This window comes from Neltuma alba, unplaced genomic scaffold, assembly GCF_004799145.2.
Source record: "Neltuma alba isolate B1F8T4 unplaced genomic scaffold, ASM479914v2 tig00011524_pilon, whole genome shotgun sequence".
Lineage (NCBI taxonomy): Eukaryota > Viridiplantae > Streptophyta > Magnoliopsida > Fabales > Fabaceae > Neltuma > Neltuma alba.
Window position 1 is genome coordinate 72,351 of NW_021636190.1, and position 19,878 is coordinate 92,228.

The 19,878-nt window shown below is 35.5% G+C and overlaps 2 protein-coding genes across 4 annotated transcripts; one reads left to right on the forward strand and one right to left on the reverse strand.

Moving 5' to 3' along the window:
- Positions 1-818: 818 nt before the first annotated feature.
- On the reverse strand, positions 819-4,403 carry LOC114714637 (ankyrin repeat domain-containing protein 13C-like). Of its 3 annotated transcripts, none has more exons than XR_003737467.1 (3): positions 2,925-4,403; positions 1,314-1,769; positions 819-1,086 (listed from the first exon to the last, which is right to left on the reverse strand). XR_003737467.1 is itself a non-coding variant. In XM_028899391.1 (2 exons), the coding sequence occupies exons 1-2, from the start codon at positions 4,302-4,304 to the stop codon at positions 1,392-1,394; spliced, it is 1,758 nt and encodes a 585-aa protein (XP_028755224.1). In that variant the 5' UTR covers positions 4,305-4,403; the 3' UTR covers positions 1,136-1,391. The 3 variants fall into 3 exon arrangements, 1 of the variants encoding a protein (XP_028755224.1); XR_003737466.1 differs by having other exon boundaries at positions 819-1,147; XM_028899391.1 differs by lacking the exon at positions 819-1,086 and having other exon boundaries at positions 1,136-1,769.
- An 8,358-nt stretch (positions 4,404-12,761) lies between these two features.
- Positions 12,762-17,381, forward strand: LOC114714648 (arogenate dehydratase/prephenate dehydratase 1, chloroplastic-like). The gene is made up of 10 exons (XM_028899408.1): positions 12,762-13,219; positions 14,801-14,868; positions 14,959-15,051; positions 15,143-15,343; positions 15,715-15,795; positions 15,887-15,982; positions 16,895-16,972; positions 17,044-17,133; positions 17,229-17,296; positions 17,369-17,381. Exons 1-10 carry the CDS (start codon positions 12,937-12,939, stop codon positions 17,379-17,381), a joined length of 1,071 nt encoding a protein of 356 aa, XP_028755241.1. The 5' UTR covers positions 12,762-12,936.
- The last annotated feature ends 2,497 nt before the right edge of the window (positions 17,382-19,878 follow it).

Here is a 19,878-nt window from a genome sequence, read left to right on the forward strand (position 1 = left end):
GGGCGCTATTTCCAGTCAAATGAATCGCCTGCTTTCTCCTCCAAACACAATCACACTTACAATTACTGGCAATCTTGTTCCACCCCACACACAGTCTGGTCCCATAAGTTGAGTCAAATGCAAGACTTTTCTTCAAAAGAAATATGCCGATAAAATAAATTCAAATATACAAAACAATTTAGGATAAATTCCAATATTGTTGAGTTTAACTAAGTTGGTTATTTCAATATGATCATTTTATGCACAAGATTCAAACTTTTGATTTTAAGAGTTGTTTCCAACAATACGGCAATTTTGGGGCCATGTATATAGTTAAAGGGAAATCAAATACTCCATCAACCCAATGAATCTAGTCTTTTCAACATATAAATTTTATTAAGAATGTGTGTAAAATATTTACGTTACTATACTTTGGCATTAATTTAATCTTGACCCAAATTTTTATTTGCTTTTTTAAGCTTTAGACATAAATTTCTGTGTAAGGAATACTATGTACTTCTTAGTACCTCGTAATGCCTACCGCTCACTAGTCGATTTTTGGAAGGATGCTTTGACTTTTGAAGCTTTGAACAAGCTGCTAGATCCCTAAATTGATGATTCTGGTACTTTATGCTTGAAAATCATTCTTGTCTATTGATTGTGGTCCGCAAAGCCACAACATGACAGGGTACTCGTATCTCCATATTTGCTGGTTTCTGGTGCGTTCCTGATCCTTTCAATCACTCTTCATATACGGATGACGATATAGGAAAATTGTACTAAAATTTTGTGAGACGAGATCCCGGTTCATCGGCTCTAAAAGGGGCAAGTACTAATCATTCAGTATGCAAATTTATCATGGAAATTGAAGGATACTCTTGTTTTTAATTTAATTCAAGTACTACTTTTACAGCTAAACAATTCCCAATGCCTTTAGAGATGAATACTTATCTATCCGGAGCACATCTGTCAACAATTTTAATCACCAAATTGGAACAGAAAACAAAAATCGCCACACAAGAGTCGGATGTGCTTGGCCATAATCAAGGCGTGAACAATTGAAGCGTGCCATAAAGTTGCATGCATCAGGTAGGTTCCTTTCTCTTTCTGCAGCTCCAAATCCAGAAATGAACAATATGAATTCTACACGAGATACTTTCTGAACGAACTGTATGAACAATAAAATGTAAAGAACGGATGAATACACTAACTCATTTGCTGCGAAATCTCTCTCCTATGAACATCATTCTTCTACCATTCAGATGATTGAAAAAAAAAATTAGATGGGATATATCTACATTGTTCTGGGGGCAACAATTGTGAAAATCACGTACCCACAAAAAAAATATACCATCCGTCTCTCTTGACCGCTTCTTTTCCAAGTCAGATTCCCTTTTGTTATGATTCAACCTCTACTTGGTCTTCCTCACAGATTTAGATTTCTTCATTTTCCGTGATTTGTCATCCGCGCTGGACCATGTATATCCAGCAGGAATGGCAAAGGGGTCCGAGTCCGACGCCACCGAAGTGCTTCTTTGCTGCTGTTTACTCTGGCTATTATTTCGTCTCAGCCATGTGGATGCCACAGATGAGGAGGAGGAAGAAGTTGAAGATGATGATGTGAAGGAATAGTTCCTGGAGGTTTCTGGTTTATGATGTTCATCTCTCCCAGCATTGAGCAAATGTCTGGGACTTGAGAAAGGAGTGTAAAATTGCTCCACAGGTTGAAGCTCAACGAACTTGGTGAATGTAATTACAACTCTCACTGTAGGGACCACGGGGATGGCCAGCTGCCACACCAAAACAAATCAAAAAAAGCAGCCATCAAAACCTAATCAATAAATAATCCACCTTTTGCAAGACCAACATTCATAAATTCAATCAATTCAATTGTCTATTTGCATGTGAGAGTATTAATATCTGTAACTGTTTGTGGGAATGCGAGGCAATCAATAATCAGCTACCCGACATGGCCGTGGGCATGGTTCATAACCAGAACCATTGGACCTACCTCCTCGTGGTGGTAGTGCCAGGTCAACTTTAGGTGGGACCAGTGACATTATCCAAGGAACAAGGCACCTCGGATGGTTTGGGCCCCACGACCAATGAGTACCTTTGATCCAGATCTTGTTGATCAGAGAGGACCGTGTCATTGTCACATCACACTCGACCAAAGCCTCTCCAGAAATCAGAGGGCTTTTCAGTCTCTTTGTCACGGTGCGCAAGCCTAAAAAGTAAAAAAGAACACCACCACCCTCCCCAAAAATCCAGATGAAATAAAGAGAATGTAAGGTGAAAAACACAACTAATAATAAGAACATTAGCCTAAGAATAGCTTTAAAAAACATTTTTTTTGGGGGGATAGTTATAACTTGGGAGAAATTCTTGGAAAAAGATCTGATTGCAATAAATTTTTCCACTTGACGGAAACAAATGAGTAGATATTGCCAAGTAAAACGCCTTTCCTTCAATTTTTAACTTCAAGATGCAAAACTTGAACTGCATTTCAGTTTCCTCCGAAAACTTAATTTCAATCCGTAATTAAGACCCGGCGTACAAAAACGTTTTACTTCCCCTCCTACTGTGCTGCCGTGCGAGTTCTTTTCAATTTTCACTATCATCCACCACTGCATAAAGCTCAGAGGCCCCCAATCTACATAGCTCCCTTACATTTATCCTATTCCATGGACTCAAATCATCCCTTTTAAGACTATTCTCTTCTTAAAAGTTGCGATGCAAACCCTAATTGGTAACCCGTGACAGTAAAGCACGCCCGCACAGTTAGCTCCTTGCCCATCGAAGAGACTAATGGGCTCTACTCCCACAATTTTAATTTAAAATGATGATAGAAAATATAAAAATAATAGTAATTAAAAAAAATAGTACGAAATAAAAAAATTTCAATCATGATGCATTTTTATCATACGCCATTACAGTGGCCTTACCTTCACCGGAAATGTCCCTGGCGGAAACTTGGTGGTGAGCAGCTCTCTCATCCTTCTCACCGCTTTGACCTTGTTGGCTAAAATGTCGAGTAACGGCAAGAGCTCCTCAGTCTTCAACGGAAACTGATCCGTTAGCCACACTGACGGCCGTAAACTTCTCACATACTCCTTTTCCTTAGTTTGTGGTGTCGCCACTGTAACGTTTGCGGCAGACCTTCGCGGCGGTGGGGCCGCCATAGATGGTAGGTCCACGCTTTTCCTCCCCATGGGGACCCACTCCCTCTCCTCTCGAACGAAGCTACTGTGTCTTCTCCTGTCAGGCATTGACAAACCAAAACTCGGATTCTCCGCCACAAGAAAACCGTCTTCGTCTTCATCTAGCTCTAATGGAAGCACCTGCTCGCTCCCAGCCACGTCAGTATCTCCGCTGGCCACCTTTCGTGACCGGAAACTGAAAACTACATTGTGGACTTCGTACACTTTGGCCTTCCACTCGCCCACGCTTTCCGTCTTTTCTTGTCTTCTCCAATTTGTTCTGCCAACTAATTCAGCCCTCGTGACATCCATGCCAGGTCGGTAAACGCTGGTCTGAGAACAGAAGCCGGCGGCGTCAGAATCGCTCATCGGAGCACCTGCATTCTCGAAGGCATCGAAGATTTTGCGATCGTCGCGGTTAATAACCAGCAAAGAACCGCAGGGAACATCATGCGCTTGATCACCATCACCAAGGAAGAGGAAGCTCTGATCAGCACGCTGAATCTTCAAACCATCGAAGCCCGCCAACGACGTGTCGGCGCGTAAATTACCATCACGCTTCCAGATTTTGTAAGTATCAGACGGAGCGATCTTACCTACAAACGGAATCACAGAGCTCTCGAAGTGAAAAGAAATCTCCATATAGAAATCCCTCATGCGGCGCAGCACAGCAATCAAACGAGGCAGCCGCCGCCGCCACTTGGCCCAAGCGGAGCGGTGGTGAAGGCGTAGCAGGATGAGAGAAATGTCAGAGTTCCGGCGGCATAGCGCCTCCTGCAAGGCATTCCATCCAGCCGAATTCTGCAAGGAGACGTCAGCCCCAGCGGTGGCCAAAGCGCGAGCGGCGAAGGAGTCGTTGAGGCGGACAGCGAGATGGAGAGGGGTCTCTCTGAAAGGAACATCACGACGGTCGAGAACGGCAGAGATCTTGTCGGCGACTTGCTCCTGAGAGAGGGAGTCAGACTCTGTACGGACATGAGCGGGATCGGCGAGTCGAGGTAGGGAAGATATAATGCGAGAGAGGGTGGTGTGGTCGGACAAAACGACGGCGTAGTGAACCGGACTGTGGGCGTAGTGTTCGGGCTTGATGGCCGGAAAGGACGCCGTGGGGGCGGACTTGGCCATGTCCGAGAGAGAGAGAGAGATATAAGGTGGTTGGTTTTGTGAAGCAGTGGTGAGGGAGGGGTTAAGGAAGGAGGAGAAGTGGGGAGAAGGGTATTTTGGTCTGAAACTGAAAGGAAAGAGAAGAGGAAAGAGACATGGAGATGGAATTGAGGGAACGAATGAGGAGAAGAAGAGGCACGACTTTTTGTAAATGGGACTCGCTGTCCTAACGGCAAAAGCCTCTGCTCGCAGATGAGGAAGCAATAGTCGCGTCAGTTACCTTTATATGAGGTTATTTACGTCATTCCATCAAAAGTAACTGTAGTAGTCTTATTTATTTATTTTCTGGACTGAAACTGTAAGTGTTATTTTATTCAGACTTTTCCCTATTATTCTTTAAAAAACGTGATAAATTCATCGGTACAAATTTAATTGATACATAATTTTTAAAATAATTAATTGTATAAAAATATTAATTACACATAAAGAAAGATAAATTATACAAAAAAAGATAGTTTGTACAAAATATTATTTAAATATAAGAGATTAATTTATACATAGAGAAGATGATTTACATGTAAAAGTATTATATTTGCATAAAAGAAAATTGAGTTACACATCGCATAAATGAAAATTATTATATACAAAGAAAAATAAATTGCACAAGTTAAGTTACACAAACCCCATTTTCTCATTATGCTTTCTGATTTAATTAACATATATTATTATTATTTAATACAATCTTCTTCATTATTCTTTTATACAAGACAAACATTATTAACTTACACATATTAATGACATAAATTATATTTGAAAAATGTACATTACGTGGAAACTTGAATTAAGTTAAAACAAATAAATATTTTTTTAAAAAGTGTTTAATCATTAAAAGCTACTCTCCTGATTCAAAATATAAACTAAACTTTATTTATCACATTTATCAAGAAATTAATTAAAATCAATGTAAAACAATAAATATGTCAGGTATATATTTATTTTTCCTAATATACCTTTATTAATGAAGAGAATAGGTAAAAAATGTAATAAATGAATTAAAAAATAAAGAAAATGTATTGGGATAAAATTAAAAAAACTCATTAAATATTTAGACAAAAATAAATATTATCTTATAAAAAAATTCATTTTAAAAATTTACCTTATTTTTTGAGTCTGGAGATATAGAATGGAAGCACCTAGGATATATGCATCGGGAATGGTTGAACTCGGAATGCCTAATAAATTACAAGTGAAATGCAAGCCCCGAAACTAGTGACTCATTCAGGCCAAAAAATTAAAAAGGCTAGTAGTGACTTGTGTACTAGGCAAAGAGCCTAACAAAAAGAAAATGAAAAATTGAAAGGATGTAGCAGCTTGATTCTTTTTTTTTTTGAGCAAAAGTAGCAGCTTGATTCTAGTACATGGGTTTAGCACCTTTAATCGTGAAGTCTCGGGTTCAAATTTGTGAATATAAAAAATATTATCAAGAGAGCTACTCTAATTTAATCCGAGAATGCTAGAGCATAATTCACTTGAATCGTGATAATTATTTTTGAAAAGGAAAAAAAAAATTAGTGTAAGAAGATATTCTTCCCTAGATTTAGATAATGAAGATCGGGCTATGATTTTTTCTTTGGGTGGGGCCCACTAAGATAGGGTTAGGTTTACATTAAATTGTTTATCCTTTTGTCACCAAACCAATGTCAATATCTTCTCTGGATCCACTATTCCTTTCTAGTTTTCCCAGAGATCTTTATATTTGGATCAAATTTTCCAATATAATTCCTGTTATCCACAGAATTCAAAGTGGTGCCCTTAGCTCTCACAACGTGGAATGGAAATGGAATAAGCAAAGAATGTAGGGGTTGATTTTTTATTATGTTAAAATAGAGGGGTGATAATGTGATATCAGCGTTGGCGAGGAAATAACAAGGATGGAGATGTGGTCAAAAGTGGGAAAAAATCGAAAAAGAGAATGTTGATAGGTCCAACGCAGATTTGAGAGAGAGAGAGCAACAAAGAGCAGAGCAGAGAAGACGCTTTTATTTTTTATTTTTAAATTTTTAAATAATAATAATAATAACAACAATAATTATTTACACAGAGCAGAGGCTTATAACGAAGGAAGTGAAGAAACGAAGAGGGGTAAGTTGGATGTCCAAAATGGGGGCCCTCTTATACACAACAGTGGAAAACTGTTACCATTTTCACAAACAAATGATACGGGGTATACCCCATTCTTTGTCGCCACCTGCCCCCCTCCGGTTCTTCTTTTACTCATAACACATGCTTTCCAGCTTTTTTTTTTTTTATGTTAATTTAATTCCTCTGCCAAAATATCTTCGTACCCAACGTCTCTCTCATCATTCTTACACCATACTCCCTTCTATCAATTATAAATAAAAATTAATGAATTTAGCTAAAATTAGTTGTTTTTTCATAAAACATTGAAATTATTTTTGATAAAAAATTTAATTACATAAGTTTGATTAATTACTTAGAAAATTTTATTTATTCTGCCCAGATAGTTAGGATGTTTTATTTATTTATTTATTTATTTATTGTAGCACATCGGCATAAGATGGCTTCCCTGAGCACAGGGCGATCCATTCTTGAAAAGCACAGCGTGTCCTCAAGGGTTGCATGGTGGGATGACGTGGGAGGAGACTGCAAGATTGCTTTGTTTTGCTCAAAGGGTCATTCTTGTGACTTGTGAGGCGTCAAATAGAAGAGGGACACGTGGACGGGCAGATGGATTCTCTGGTTTACCCAGTGTGGCCCATCAAGGTGGTGAGTTTGCTTGCAATTGGCCCAGAAATGGGCAAATGGGTGAAAATAAGGCTCACTGGCATTACCAGTTACTTGATTCCCGGACTATTCGGTCGGCCTATGTTTGGATTCAACCAACCAGACTACAATTTTACCATTTTTCCCCCATGTACTCCAGGGTTCCAAATTCATATCATTTTCATATTATAATTAGGTGAATAAATATTTGGTCTTCATAATTTATTCTCATTTTCTTTTCGTTCCATGTTGTGTCAAGTTATAAGTTTTTATTTCTCAAATTTCATTCCCTCTAAAATATTAGTCCATATATTTTAATGAGTATCTGGACCATTTTGCCTATTGCAAAACCAAAACCTATAATTTAAACCTATACATATCAAGATCAAACTGAGGACAAACTATAATTAATCCATTTTACTTTTAATCCTCCTTATTTTTAAATTTTGACTGCATCTTGTTGGTGAGGGTATGTATAAAGAAAGGTGGAGCAAGAAATCTGCTTTCGAAGGAAGGATGAAGGAGAAAGACAAAGCAGGGAGAGTGGGGAGAAATTAAAGCGAGGGTATGCAAAATAAACAGATAGCTTTACTTGAAGAGAGCCGGTGTGAGACTGTGACTTTCTCTTCAAACTTGTTTGAATGGAATTGTATCGTTGAGGGTAAGAAAGATCCATGGAGGAGACCAAACAAATATACGTGGGACATTCCCATATTTTAACTTTTCTTTAACTTTGATCGATACTGCTTTTGAGGTACTCCCAGAAGCTTCTTTTACTCTCCTCAATCTCAGTCTCAGTCTCAATCATTCACAGTCCTTCTGAAAAAGCCTACGCACCATTCCATCCCAACATGTATGTTTAGGTCAGATAGATCCATGCCCTTGGATTATTTATACGTCAGAGAAGCCACATTATGAACTGAGAAAAAATAAATTCACCGGAGGCATAATTTCTTGACGACTTAACAGGGGGCCCATTTGTGGATATTATAACAGCTAATGTCCCCAGGTTCGGAGATATGAATCTTTTACTCTCGCTTTATGCTTTTGAGTGGAGCATTAGCTGGTATTTTAACTGATTCATACGTTTTCTAATGAATCATCTTAGTTGGAAAAAAGGGCTTGCTGAAGATTCTCTTTGATATTTGAGAGTTACTGGGCTCTGTCGCTCCATGGTAAAAACCCGTCTCCTACGCAAGCTTCTTCGTGGATGGGCTCAAAAGACCCAGAAAATGAAGCCCAACAAATGGATGGGCGAAAACTGAGGCCCAAGCCATACTGGGCTTCGGCGGGTCACGAACTCCGAATTCTTTCTGCTTTTTTGGGATAACCAAGTGATCCGTTGAATTAGCTTATACTTCTACACCAATTTTTGTACCCAAAAAAAAAAAGTTAGTCTAGTTAGTAAAAAATCAGTTTATAACCTATAGCATCGTAAGTTTGAATTTCACTGTCAATATATGAATCTTATTGATGGGCAATCTATAAATGCTTTTTATGTTTAAAAGCATATCATTGGTCCTCAACGAAACCCACTTCATTTAAATTTTTTTATTTTAAAAAAAGGTTTATGCTTCTTCATTCTCGGCTCCTGTCTCTGCTGGTCTAGTTTTTATATTTAGAATTGGAGGAGTAATTTAGTTTTGATTGTATAAAACAGGTCATTTTATCTTGTTAGAAAAAAACGTAATGAGTGTAATTTGATTCCTCTCAGAGGGGCTTTGAGGTGATTGACCCTTTTTAATTGCCAAGTGGATGATGTAGGTGAACCTTTCAACTATTTTAAGTTTGCCGCACATCACAAGACACTCAACCCGCTCTTTTGTCCGTTTAGATATCCTAAATGATCTCAAAGCAGAACACTTAAACTTCAAATATCTTGGCAACTCATCATTTGCGACGTGTAAATGGTGAGCTTTGCTATAAATCCTATACCAATCTACACGAAAACTTACAATGATACTTGCCGTTCCCGTTTTGAATAATACTGTAATTTTCAAACTATCATATCCTATATTTTTTTAGCCCTATTTATAAGACAAAAAAAGAATTTTTTTCCATATTTATGAGTCACATAATTAAATATTTTTATTTCAATGTACACTCTTGTCATCCATTTATTTTTGTGTAAACCTTTTACTTTGATAAAGTGTATATTAAATATAAATAAAGTTGAAAAGTTATTAAAATTTAAGATAGGATTATTAATATGAAAAGGGATAAAATGAAGTCCGTGTCACGTCCCAATAGCAAATGTGGGAAATATGGCATTTTCGTTGAACCCCTCAATCTAAAATCATGAAGCTAATGTGAGAGACACCAGTGAGGTGTCCATTTCTTGAATTAGACTTCTTTGCTTTTCTAATATTGAAAGGTTCATTGGGTTGATTTGAATCCCTCCATTGTAAAAATTCACTTTTCATCATTCCCTTGCATAAAATGCATGATTAGGCCCATCATTAACACTTTTAAGTAGATCGCCATCTCCAGACCATCATTATTAATTACTATTGCTTAGCATTAATATAAAAAAAACAAATATAAGCAACCTCGAGAGGATTTGAAGCAGATTACAAACAAAACGACAGGATAAAGAAAAGAGCCACCCTTTCAAAAGAGCCGTATAGTATTTCTCATATAATTTTATTTGCAACTCTGATAGAGTAGATTTTTTTTTTAAAATCTATTTAGAAGTTAGTACATCATTGCATTTTTGGGTGTATATATGATTTTACATCAACATAAAAATGTATTTATTTTAATATTTTAACCCACTTTCATAGAATATATATTATTAGACTAATCAAAGAAAGCACCCACCGATAATTACACTCCTTCAGTTCTTAATGTAGGACATAATTAAAACTTGATGTTGGTCCTGTATGTAAAATCTATTTTATATATTTATTAATTTTTTTAAATTAATCCTATTGATATTTTCTTAACAATAATCAAATATAAGAAGAGGGGGAGAATTAAAAAAAATATTTAGAGTTTTCAGAAAAAACATATCATGTTAATTAATTTAAATAATATTCTTAATTTATTTAAATTAATTAATTAATTTCTACACTTTGTACAGAGGAATATAATATTTCTGTTCTTTTTCTATGGTGAGTCACATCCCTTACCTACCGCCACTAGCAAATTTGGAGAACGGCACGTTATTGTCATTTTTTTGGGGAACTGAATCTCATAAGTCATACACTACTTTAGCATTGTGACATGTGTAGTCTAATTTAGATGGTTTCGTCCATACTTAATTTTTTTTTTTAAAAAAAAAACTTTTCTAACTTAACTTGAGGTGTATGGTTCCAACAATCAATTTTGTTTAATGGAATCAACCCCATTTTATTCAGTGAAATTATTATTATTTTTTGTTGTTGTTCAGAGTAGGTATTCAGTGCGATTATCACCAGCAAGTTATTTTGCCTAATCTATGCATTACATGGAAAAGGGGGAAAAAAATTTCAAGCTAAGGATTAAAAAGCTTCAAAAAGGGTCAAGCTCGTGCTAGTTATAAGTTATATTTTTTATTTTATCAATAAAAAATATGTGACTTGGGTTATAGCAATACTCTGATGCTATTTATAAGCTTCAAGTTTAAAAGAAAATGTAGTTTATTTTATAAGTTTTAATTTAGATTTGTTTTAATATTTAATATATTTTTTCTAATATTATCCTTAATTATTTCTTTCTTATAACATTTTTTTACACATTCTTTTTCATCAATTTTCTTATTTATTATAGGAGTATATTTAAAAATAAAAATATATTTTTAATCTATTTATTATATTTAACTAATTTTAAATGAGAACCGATGAAATTTAAAGTTTTTTTAATTTGTATGAAACAAATATACTGAAAATACCAGATAAGTACCATGCTAAGGAAGTTATTAGTTGCTGGACAGAGGAGCCCCATTTATAGCTCGCCGTTTTTCCCGAAATTAGTGCGGTCCAAATTAATACTCTTGGACCTGTGCTCTCTCTCTAGAAGGGGGAAAAAAGTATTATACTAATCCTTCATATAAAATATTATTTGATTTTTATTTTAATTTTAAATATAAGATCTCAATTCATTTTATCTTTCATATTGATCTACTCCTCCGGTCCTAATTATAAGACCCAATTGACTTATTCGAGGAGATTAAGTAAGTAAGTTAAGTTGGTTATTTATAATAAATAAGTGTTATCATTCTTAAAATATCCTTGCTAATTAAGTATATTGGCTAAAACTATCATTATTAGAAGGATTATCTTGGAAAAAAATGCATAAATATAAGAGACAAAATGGATTGGGGTCTTATAATTAAGACCAAATAAAAAGTCAAATGGGGTCTTATAATAAGGACCGGAGGAGTATTTTCTTAAGATAGTTTTTATAATAATAGTAATTTTAGCTAATAAATTTGACTTACAAAGATATCTTATGAAAAATAATATTTATTTTTTACAAATAATTAACTTAACTTATTTTCTTAATCTATTCAAATTAATCAACTAACTTTTATATTACGACCGGAGGTAGTATTTCAAAAGATCCTACAATTGAATAATTTAAATTGTTGCAGATACTACTCGTGAGAAAGAAAATCACATACTACCTCTCTGGTCCTATTTATAGGGCAGAGAGACAAGATATTTTTTTGTTCTATTTATAGGACACTAAGAAAATTTTTTTTGTATGGATGTATAATTTTACCTTTCATTTATTATAGTGTTGATTTTGTTTATACGATATATAATATATATTAAATAGGGATAAAACTGAAAAGTTGTCAAATTTTAAAATAGAATTAATAAAGTTTAAGTTTTTTTATATATATGTTAGAAGTGACTATGATCATAGAAGTGTGTGTGTATATATTTTGCTAAAACAACTTATATATTGAAAGTTATATCTTTTTTTGGGCCAAAATTTAGATTAAACCATAACACACCATTCCTACCCCATAAATCACAACTATATATGTGGAGATTTTGTAGCCTAACAAACACTAAATGCCTTTTTTAAAATTATAAGCTGTGCATTCAAATCTTAGAGAAGGGTATAATCAATGTATGAATCATAACAAAAAACATATGTTGTATAATTTTTTTAAAACAACTTTCTATTATTTTTTTGGCAGATTAAGACAACTTTTTATTATTAAATATCTCTTCTGTCTAATTTAATTTTATAAGAAGTCTCCTAAAACCTTTTTCCCCCCCTGATTGTATCGTATTTTTCACAGTCAAATCATTTTACCCCTAACTCCCTGGAAGTTGTAGAAAACATTAACTATAGTTTAGAAATAAGTCTTCATTAATTGATTAGGACTGGGCAAAAAGAATCTGGTTGGGAGAAAAATGAAAAATTGACCAACTTCTATCCCTTATTACAACAAAACATCTTGTAAAAATAAAAGGATCGAGGGAGTAACATTCCAAGTTAGTTTCAACGACTCAGATTACTCGTGCCTTCCATCGTTCTGTTTGTGTGTCTGTCTCTCCCACTCCAAAGTACAAAACAGCTTCGGTTTCATTCTTCTCGTTCAAGAAAACTTGTATGGCTGACTAGCTTACATTTTGTTCATCTGCCTGATTTTTTCTCTCCCCTGCTAATAAATTTCTATTCTTTTATCCCCAGGAACGATGTTCGATCTCATTGTCAAATTCCCAGAAACTTGTTCCTCCTGACTTGCGTTACTTAAAGTGGGGTCCAAACGCCACCATTATCTTGCTTCTCCAATTCCTTGACAATGTCATGCTGAGAATTACCGAATCTCACCTACTAATTCTTCACCTACTACAGACATTTTTATGGATTTAGACTTTGCTGACTTCCCTGTGACCTTGTTGTAAGGCTTCGCAGGCTGAATTTTCTCATGGCTCTGAAGGGTGTTTCCATCTGGAGTTGTTCTCAAGCTCCTCAATTGGGTGTTGCAAATCCCCATTCGGGTAATTCTGGACAGATTGTGAATTTGAGAGGTGACTTTGGGAAATGCCGCAAATGGGAATGCTGTTGTTTGGCTGTTTTAGCTCAGAGAGCTACGACTCCTGTTGAAGATGAGAAACCAACTATGCCGGTGGTTAAAATTTCTGGGCCCAGTGACGGGGCTCATGAAAATGACTCCAAGGGGTTTCACAAGGATTTAAACCTGCTTCCTAGTGAGTTATATCTGTTCGGTGTTTCCTACAATGAGCTTTAGCAATTCCAATTTTCAAGCTTTAATGGCGTGCAGAGAATGATTTTTCTGATTCCTCGTTCTTCATGGACAGCCGCGAATATTGACCAGCATATCTGGAATTAACATTTGGGGACCATTGTGAAAAATAGTTTTCGTTTTGCATATAATTTTGTACTTGAATGAAGGAATTCCTTAGGACGTCAAAGCATGTCATGTTTAATCACATGAATATGTTCGCCCATAGGATACTCGCATGGTACCAGCATTGAACTGATTCCTTTTGCTAGTGAACTTATTTTAACCTCTAAATTCTCTTATAAGGATATTCGAGGACTTTCCTGTGGTTTAAATTGTTTGATTATAGTAAAACTATTTATAGCCCTCCACCGAACAATTTGAACTTTTAATTGAAGTACTATATGGTATTAGAGCCTTATGAGCAACTGACCGGGGGTTCTATCATCGCTTGCCCTCATTGAGTTTTAGCCTAAGGTATTGTGAGGTATTCTTCGTTTGCACCTTTTTTAACAGCATAATCTTTTGAACTGAGGTGATCATTGACAAAAACCCATGCAAGAGTAATAATGTTGCACGTAGATAACTAATTGTAGTTTTCTTTCAACCCTCTTGCATGCTCTCAGCTGATGACTTTTTCCTCATCTCTTTATCTGTTGATAACTGACATATGATGATGGAAGAAAAGTCCTTCTGACTAAAAGAAGATCTGAATCATGCAGATGGGACTTTAAGGGACAGGAACATTGAAAATCTGTTTTTGTTTTTCCCCAACCGGGTGGGTGGGGGAGGGCCTAATGCCTCATGTTCTGAACTTTGTGCTCTCTCTCCCACTTATTCTTTGTTGTTCTGCTACGTTCCTTCATCGTCTGTTGAATCAAGTATTTGGAAGCGAAAACTAAACCAAAAAGAAAGCTTTGTTGTGATGCTATTTTTTCTTCTTGTATATGATAGACAAAGATACATGCCACAACCAAACACAAATTCTTTATCCGAAACATTTAGTGTGTTGCACAACACTAAATTTTGTTCATGTTTAACCATTTACATTGCTTGTGGATTCATTTTGGTAATCTGAGTCATAATGGTTATGCTATCTGGATTTTCCTCATAGTTGCTGTCAAAGTTCTTGACAAGATGCAATAGGATCAACTCAGCTCATTGTTGTTTTAAGTTATGAATTTGATCACAGTGGCAAATTTCAATTTTATAATCTTTGAGCCCATGCAACCAATCGATTATGGGATACTTTGGCTAACTACAATTGTATTCTCCATGTAATATGTAATTTGGATTATGCCAGGTTTCGTCAAGCTTGATTTTTGAAGTTAAATGAATAGGTTTAGAAATCATGTGAGTCTACAGTTTTATGCCCTAATTATCTAAATTCACTAATCACCATGCAGTCATGCATGCATGCACAGTAACAAAATGATTGTATAATAATGAATACAGTATACACATGCTGTGCTACCAATAAGTGATTTGAACAATTTCCTTGTTGTGGCTTACCTTGTGAATGATCATGGAATTACTCTATTTGCAGAGCCATTGACAGCTAATGACGTTTCTTCTTCTCCAAGTGATGGATCAAAGGTGCGTGTTGCATATCAGGTATGTATATTATGCTCGCTAATTCCTTTTCAATTAGAAGATCCATGTCATTATTGCAACCATTGCTAACTTGGCAAATGCTTCATTTAGGGCCTTCCTGGGGCATATAGTGAGGATGCAGCTTTGAAGGCATATCCAAAATGTGAGACTGTTCCATGTGATGAATTTGAAGTTGCATTCAAGGTTTTCATACTTGTTCCTTATTTCTCTATCTCTCTAATTGATACCCTCACTAATCACTGTTGTTGTATTGATATTATATTCCTTTCTGCAGGCAGTTGAGTTATGGATAGTGGATAAAGCTGTTCTACCCATTGAGAATTCTGTTGGTGGAAGCATCCACCGTAATTATGATTTGCTTCTTCGCCATAGGCTGCACATTGTTGGAGAGGTGCAGTTGCAAGTTAATCACTGCCTCTTAGGCTTGCCTGGTGTGAAAACGGAGGAGCTCAAACGTGTTGTGAGTCATCCTCAGGTTAGCTGTTATTTTCACTATATCCCCCTTTCTTTTCCATTTGATAGAGTGGGACTTGACCATGCATAATGCTTCCTATTTTGATCACACTATAGGGGCACCTAGTTTCATGCTTTAAGATCCCAGCTATATCAAGTAGTACAGTTTATTGGATTAGATCAATTAGGTTTTCTTCATTGTTCTTCTGCGTGATAGTAATTTTTCAATTGAAATACTTGCCAATCTCAGTGTTTCATTTCTAAACAAGGTCTATGGTTCACAGACTTTTAAACAGCCAATTTTATTGTGAAAAGAGATTACCTTTGCTGTTGATAACAAAATACTCGAGTATAGGTATTTCAATTTTTAGGCATTTTTTCCCTGGCATGCAGGCTCTGGCTCAATGCGAGGTGATGCTTAACAACTTACATGTTATCAAAGTTGGTTCACCTGATACAGCTGGGGCTGCTCGGGTACAATACCAAAATTTTTTATGGGCCATTGAAAGCAAAAATTACCCGTATTATCGAACAATATGACCTAACACTTAGGATGCTTGAACAGACAGTGGCCTCCAATGGAATTAGAGACACTGGAGCTATTGCAAGTGCCAGAGCTGCCAAACTTTATGGCCTAAACATTCTTGCAGAAAATGTCCAGGTTAGACTTTATTTACAGGTTTTGGAAGAGCAGGCTCCCAGAATGTATGGTCTGAAGGGATGCTTTTCTTACATTAGAACATGCTTTTTTTGCATACAAGTGTATTAGATGCCATATCATTTGAACTTGATTTGGCAGTTGGCTCTTCATGGAAAATATTCAAAACTATCGTTTGTGTTTCTAGCTTATAATTTAACTGGATGCCATTTAATTATTTAATTGTTTTCTACATGCTGTTTGTGATCTCTTAAAACGAGCTATCATCACACTTGCCCATCTGGAATGAACAAGACATTATAATTTTCCCACTATTGGATTGGGTTCTGCAAGGAAGTTGATAACATGGCATTCATCCTTTGGCATAGCATTTACATTTTAATTATGGAACTACTTTAACGTTCTATTTCAATTTTTTTGGTGCCGTTTTGCGAATACCTAATCATCCTTCCGTTTTTTCCCTGTCATAATGGAAGCTTATATTCTCAAGAACTGAAGCACCAGGGAAAAGCAAGCCCAATTTCTTCTTAATTTTGCCTCCCTTTTTTCTTTGCTGATCCTTTTTCTCCATTGAATTTTTCAATTTCGGAATCATCTTGATATAAAATTTGCTGATTGTTTGTGGAATACTTAAATATCTCAACCAGAATAATCAAATTGTGGCATGTATCATAAATCGGAAAGTATATTTTTGAGTTGTGACTTATAAAGCATGAGGACCATTTATTTGATATTTTGAAGCCATACTGCCATAGGGATCAGATTAATACCAATTAAAACACAAAGGCTAAATTGCTAATTGGCTAAAACTTTAAGGACTAGAAGTTGTGTTTTTCCTAATTTTTATTAAAAGCATGTGTAGTAATAGCGAGGTCAAAAATTGAACTGAGTGCTGACAATTTGCCGTCTATCTAGGATGATGATGATAATATTTCACGTTTTCTGATCCTTGCAAGGGAGCCTGTAATTCCAGGAACTGACAGACGTCATAAGGTAAGAGAATTAGTTTTTGATATGTGCATTTATATGAACTTCTGATGAATTCATGACTTTTCCCCCTTCAGACTAGTATTGTTTTCAGTCTGGAAGAAGGTCCCGGTGTCCTTTTCAAAGCTTTGGCAGTTTTTGCTTTGAGGGACATTAATTTATCAAAGGTCAGCCATATAAAAGAAACTGGTTTTCCTATTTTGAGCTTCAGTTTTGAAACGCTCATTCACTCCAGTTACACATGTTCCTGGTGTAATTTCAGATAGAGAGTCGTCCACAGCTGCAACGTCCATTGAGGGTGGTTGATGATTCAAATCAAGGGAGAGCCAGGTTAGTAGTAGATTTTTGCCCCATAATTTTGATTTTTGACAGTAGAATTAAGTATTTAGATTTTGAGTTCAGATGCAGTGATTAGTGATGCATAACCGACCAGCCTTTATGAAGACAAAATGGGAGGATGAGGTGGACTATATAACTTGAGATGGAAGGAATTTGAGGGAGTTCATGATTTGTAGATCATTAGGTCACTTTATTTACTCAAATACTAGATTGTAACGATAACAAGGGTTTACTCTTGGGTGGAAAAATTATATTTCTAACTACTTGGTTCAGAAATATGAAAGAAATAAGTGTTAAGAGACTGGGCATTGGTCTTACTTTATGAATATGATCTAATGATTCTGGTATATGATTCAACTTTTTTGGTGGCAGGTACTTTGACTACCTCTTCTACATCGACTTTGAAGCTTCTATGGCAGAACCTCGTGCACAATTTGCTTTAGGACAATTACAGGTCAGCCTTTTATATCCTGGAGGCTCAGAATTCATTTTTGGTTTCATGTAGGGACTTGTATCATTTATGTCAAATCTTGTCATTTTTCTACATTCCATTCCAATTGCCAAAACTTTTCAGCTTGTCCATGAAATTTACTTTGTGGTCTACTCTTTGCAATCCTATCACCCCTCTTAAACCTGGGTGAGGATATTTGACTTTTAATTGATCAAGAATTATCTATATTTACTCCTGTATGTCCTCCCATTTTCGGGTATTAATGGTGCAAGTGCTGGATGTCCTTGACCAACATATAACGTAGAGAATAAATTTGTCTGCCTCTTATCTTCCAAGGTTGTAGCGTTCAATTTGACGAAGTTTATGGTTAAACCAGAGATTCACAATCACAGAAACTGACAGATTAAAACTCCTGCTTCATGCTTGAACCAAAAGCATGTGGTAAGTTGTTGCTGAGGAATCAGGAATCAGCAATCAGCATGACAGCTGAAAAAGCTCTGCAAAGCTGTAACTTTTTTGCTATGTTAAATTCTTGTGCTCCATCTATGTAAAAAAGAAAACATAATCATTGAATGATTTAAGTGGTAACTTTTAACTGCAATTAGTTCCTGTCAGTCTTGAAATGTGACTATATTAACTTAATCTGTAACTTAAATGGTCGTATTTTTTTTATTTCAGGAATTTGCAAGTTTTCTTCGTGTTCTTGGTTGTTATCCTATGGATACAGTATGATTGAGGCTGAATGCCTGAACAAGGAGTAGAAGAAGTATATGCTGTAAATTTTACTGATCTGGGCAAAAGCCATTACCATCAGATGTTTCTGAATCAGAGTGAAGTGGAACCAATACCCTTACAGAGTTTTCCAGTTTCTTCATAGTCCCTTGTGGAGCTGCTTTCTGCTTTGTCTTCGGGGCATCATCATAGTTGTAATACAAGGCGTAAAAGCTGATAGAGAAGGTAGAAAGTTTATACATATGGCTTTTAATTTAGAGCATTGATTTAGATTTTTAAATTCCTATAAGAACTTGGCTTCAGTCGCTAAACCAAACTTCATTTGTAGGATAATACATATATTTTCAATAAAGAATGGTTGCAATCGGGGAATTTTAATTTCCATGTACTTGATATTTTAACTCTCAGCGTAAAAAAAATGGAAACAAGAAGAAAAAAACGCAAGTGACCAACATGAATGTTCATCATGGTAATTTTTTTATAACAGCATTTAATTATATTAATCAAATAATCAAGGGAGAACCCACAAACTAAATCCCAAATAAAGAATTTTTTCAAAAACGTGTTATTATGACCAGACCTAATTTGAGATTTAATAATCTTAAGCTTCTTTTGCGATTCTCCTAATAATCAATCAATGTATTTTTTCGGTCATAAATATAAAACTCTTATATACAGTTTTATATTTAGAATCCGAGGGATGTGTGTAAAACAGATTTTTCTTTTTATGGGATCAACTAAAATGGAATCTTTGGAACAGTTGTTTCGCTCTCAATGTTTGTCTCGGGAACCTTTTTTTTTTTTTTTAAATTCCTCCTTATTGGGTTCTTTCTTTTTCTTATGACCCGTATTTGTTCTAAGGAATCTGATTCATTTAATATGTAATGGTAAATGTTTAATAGTTTATTTTTGTGCCACCAAATATTATGGTACTCCTCCGGCCCTTAATATAGGACTCAATTTTTAAGTTGGTTTTTGTCTTAAATATAAGACCCATTTCTCATATTTATCAATTTTCTCTAAATTACCCCTATAGATACTCCATCAACTATAATTAAGTAAAAGAGAGAGAGGGGTATTAAGAAAGATGATTATGGTGTTTTAGGAAAAATGTGTCAATTTTCTTATAATTAACTAACTTACCTAACTTTCTTAATCTAATCAAATTAGTTAAATGGGTCTTATATTAAGGACCGGAGGAGTAGTTTAGTAGTTGTACATGACCATTCTTCTCGCCCAACAATTATTGTAACTTTTGCGCCAAGACAATTATTGGAATGACAAGTAACGATTAATACTACCTCCGGTCTTTAATATAAAACCCCATTTGACTTTTTGTTTGGTTCTAATTATAAGACTCCAATCCATTTTTTCTCTCATATTTATGTAT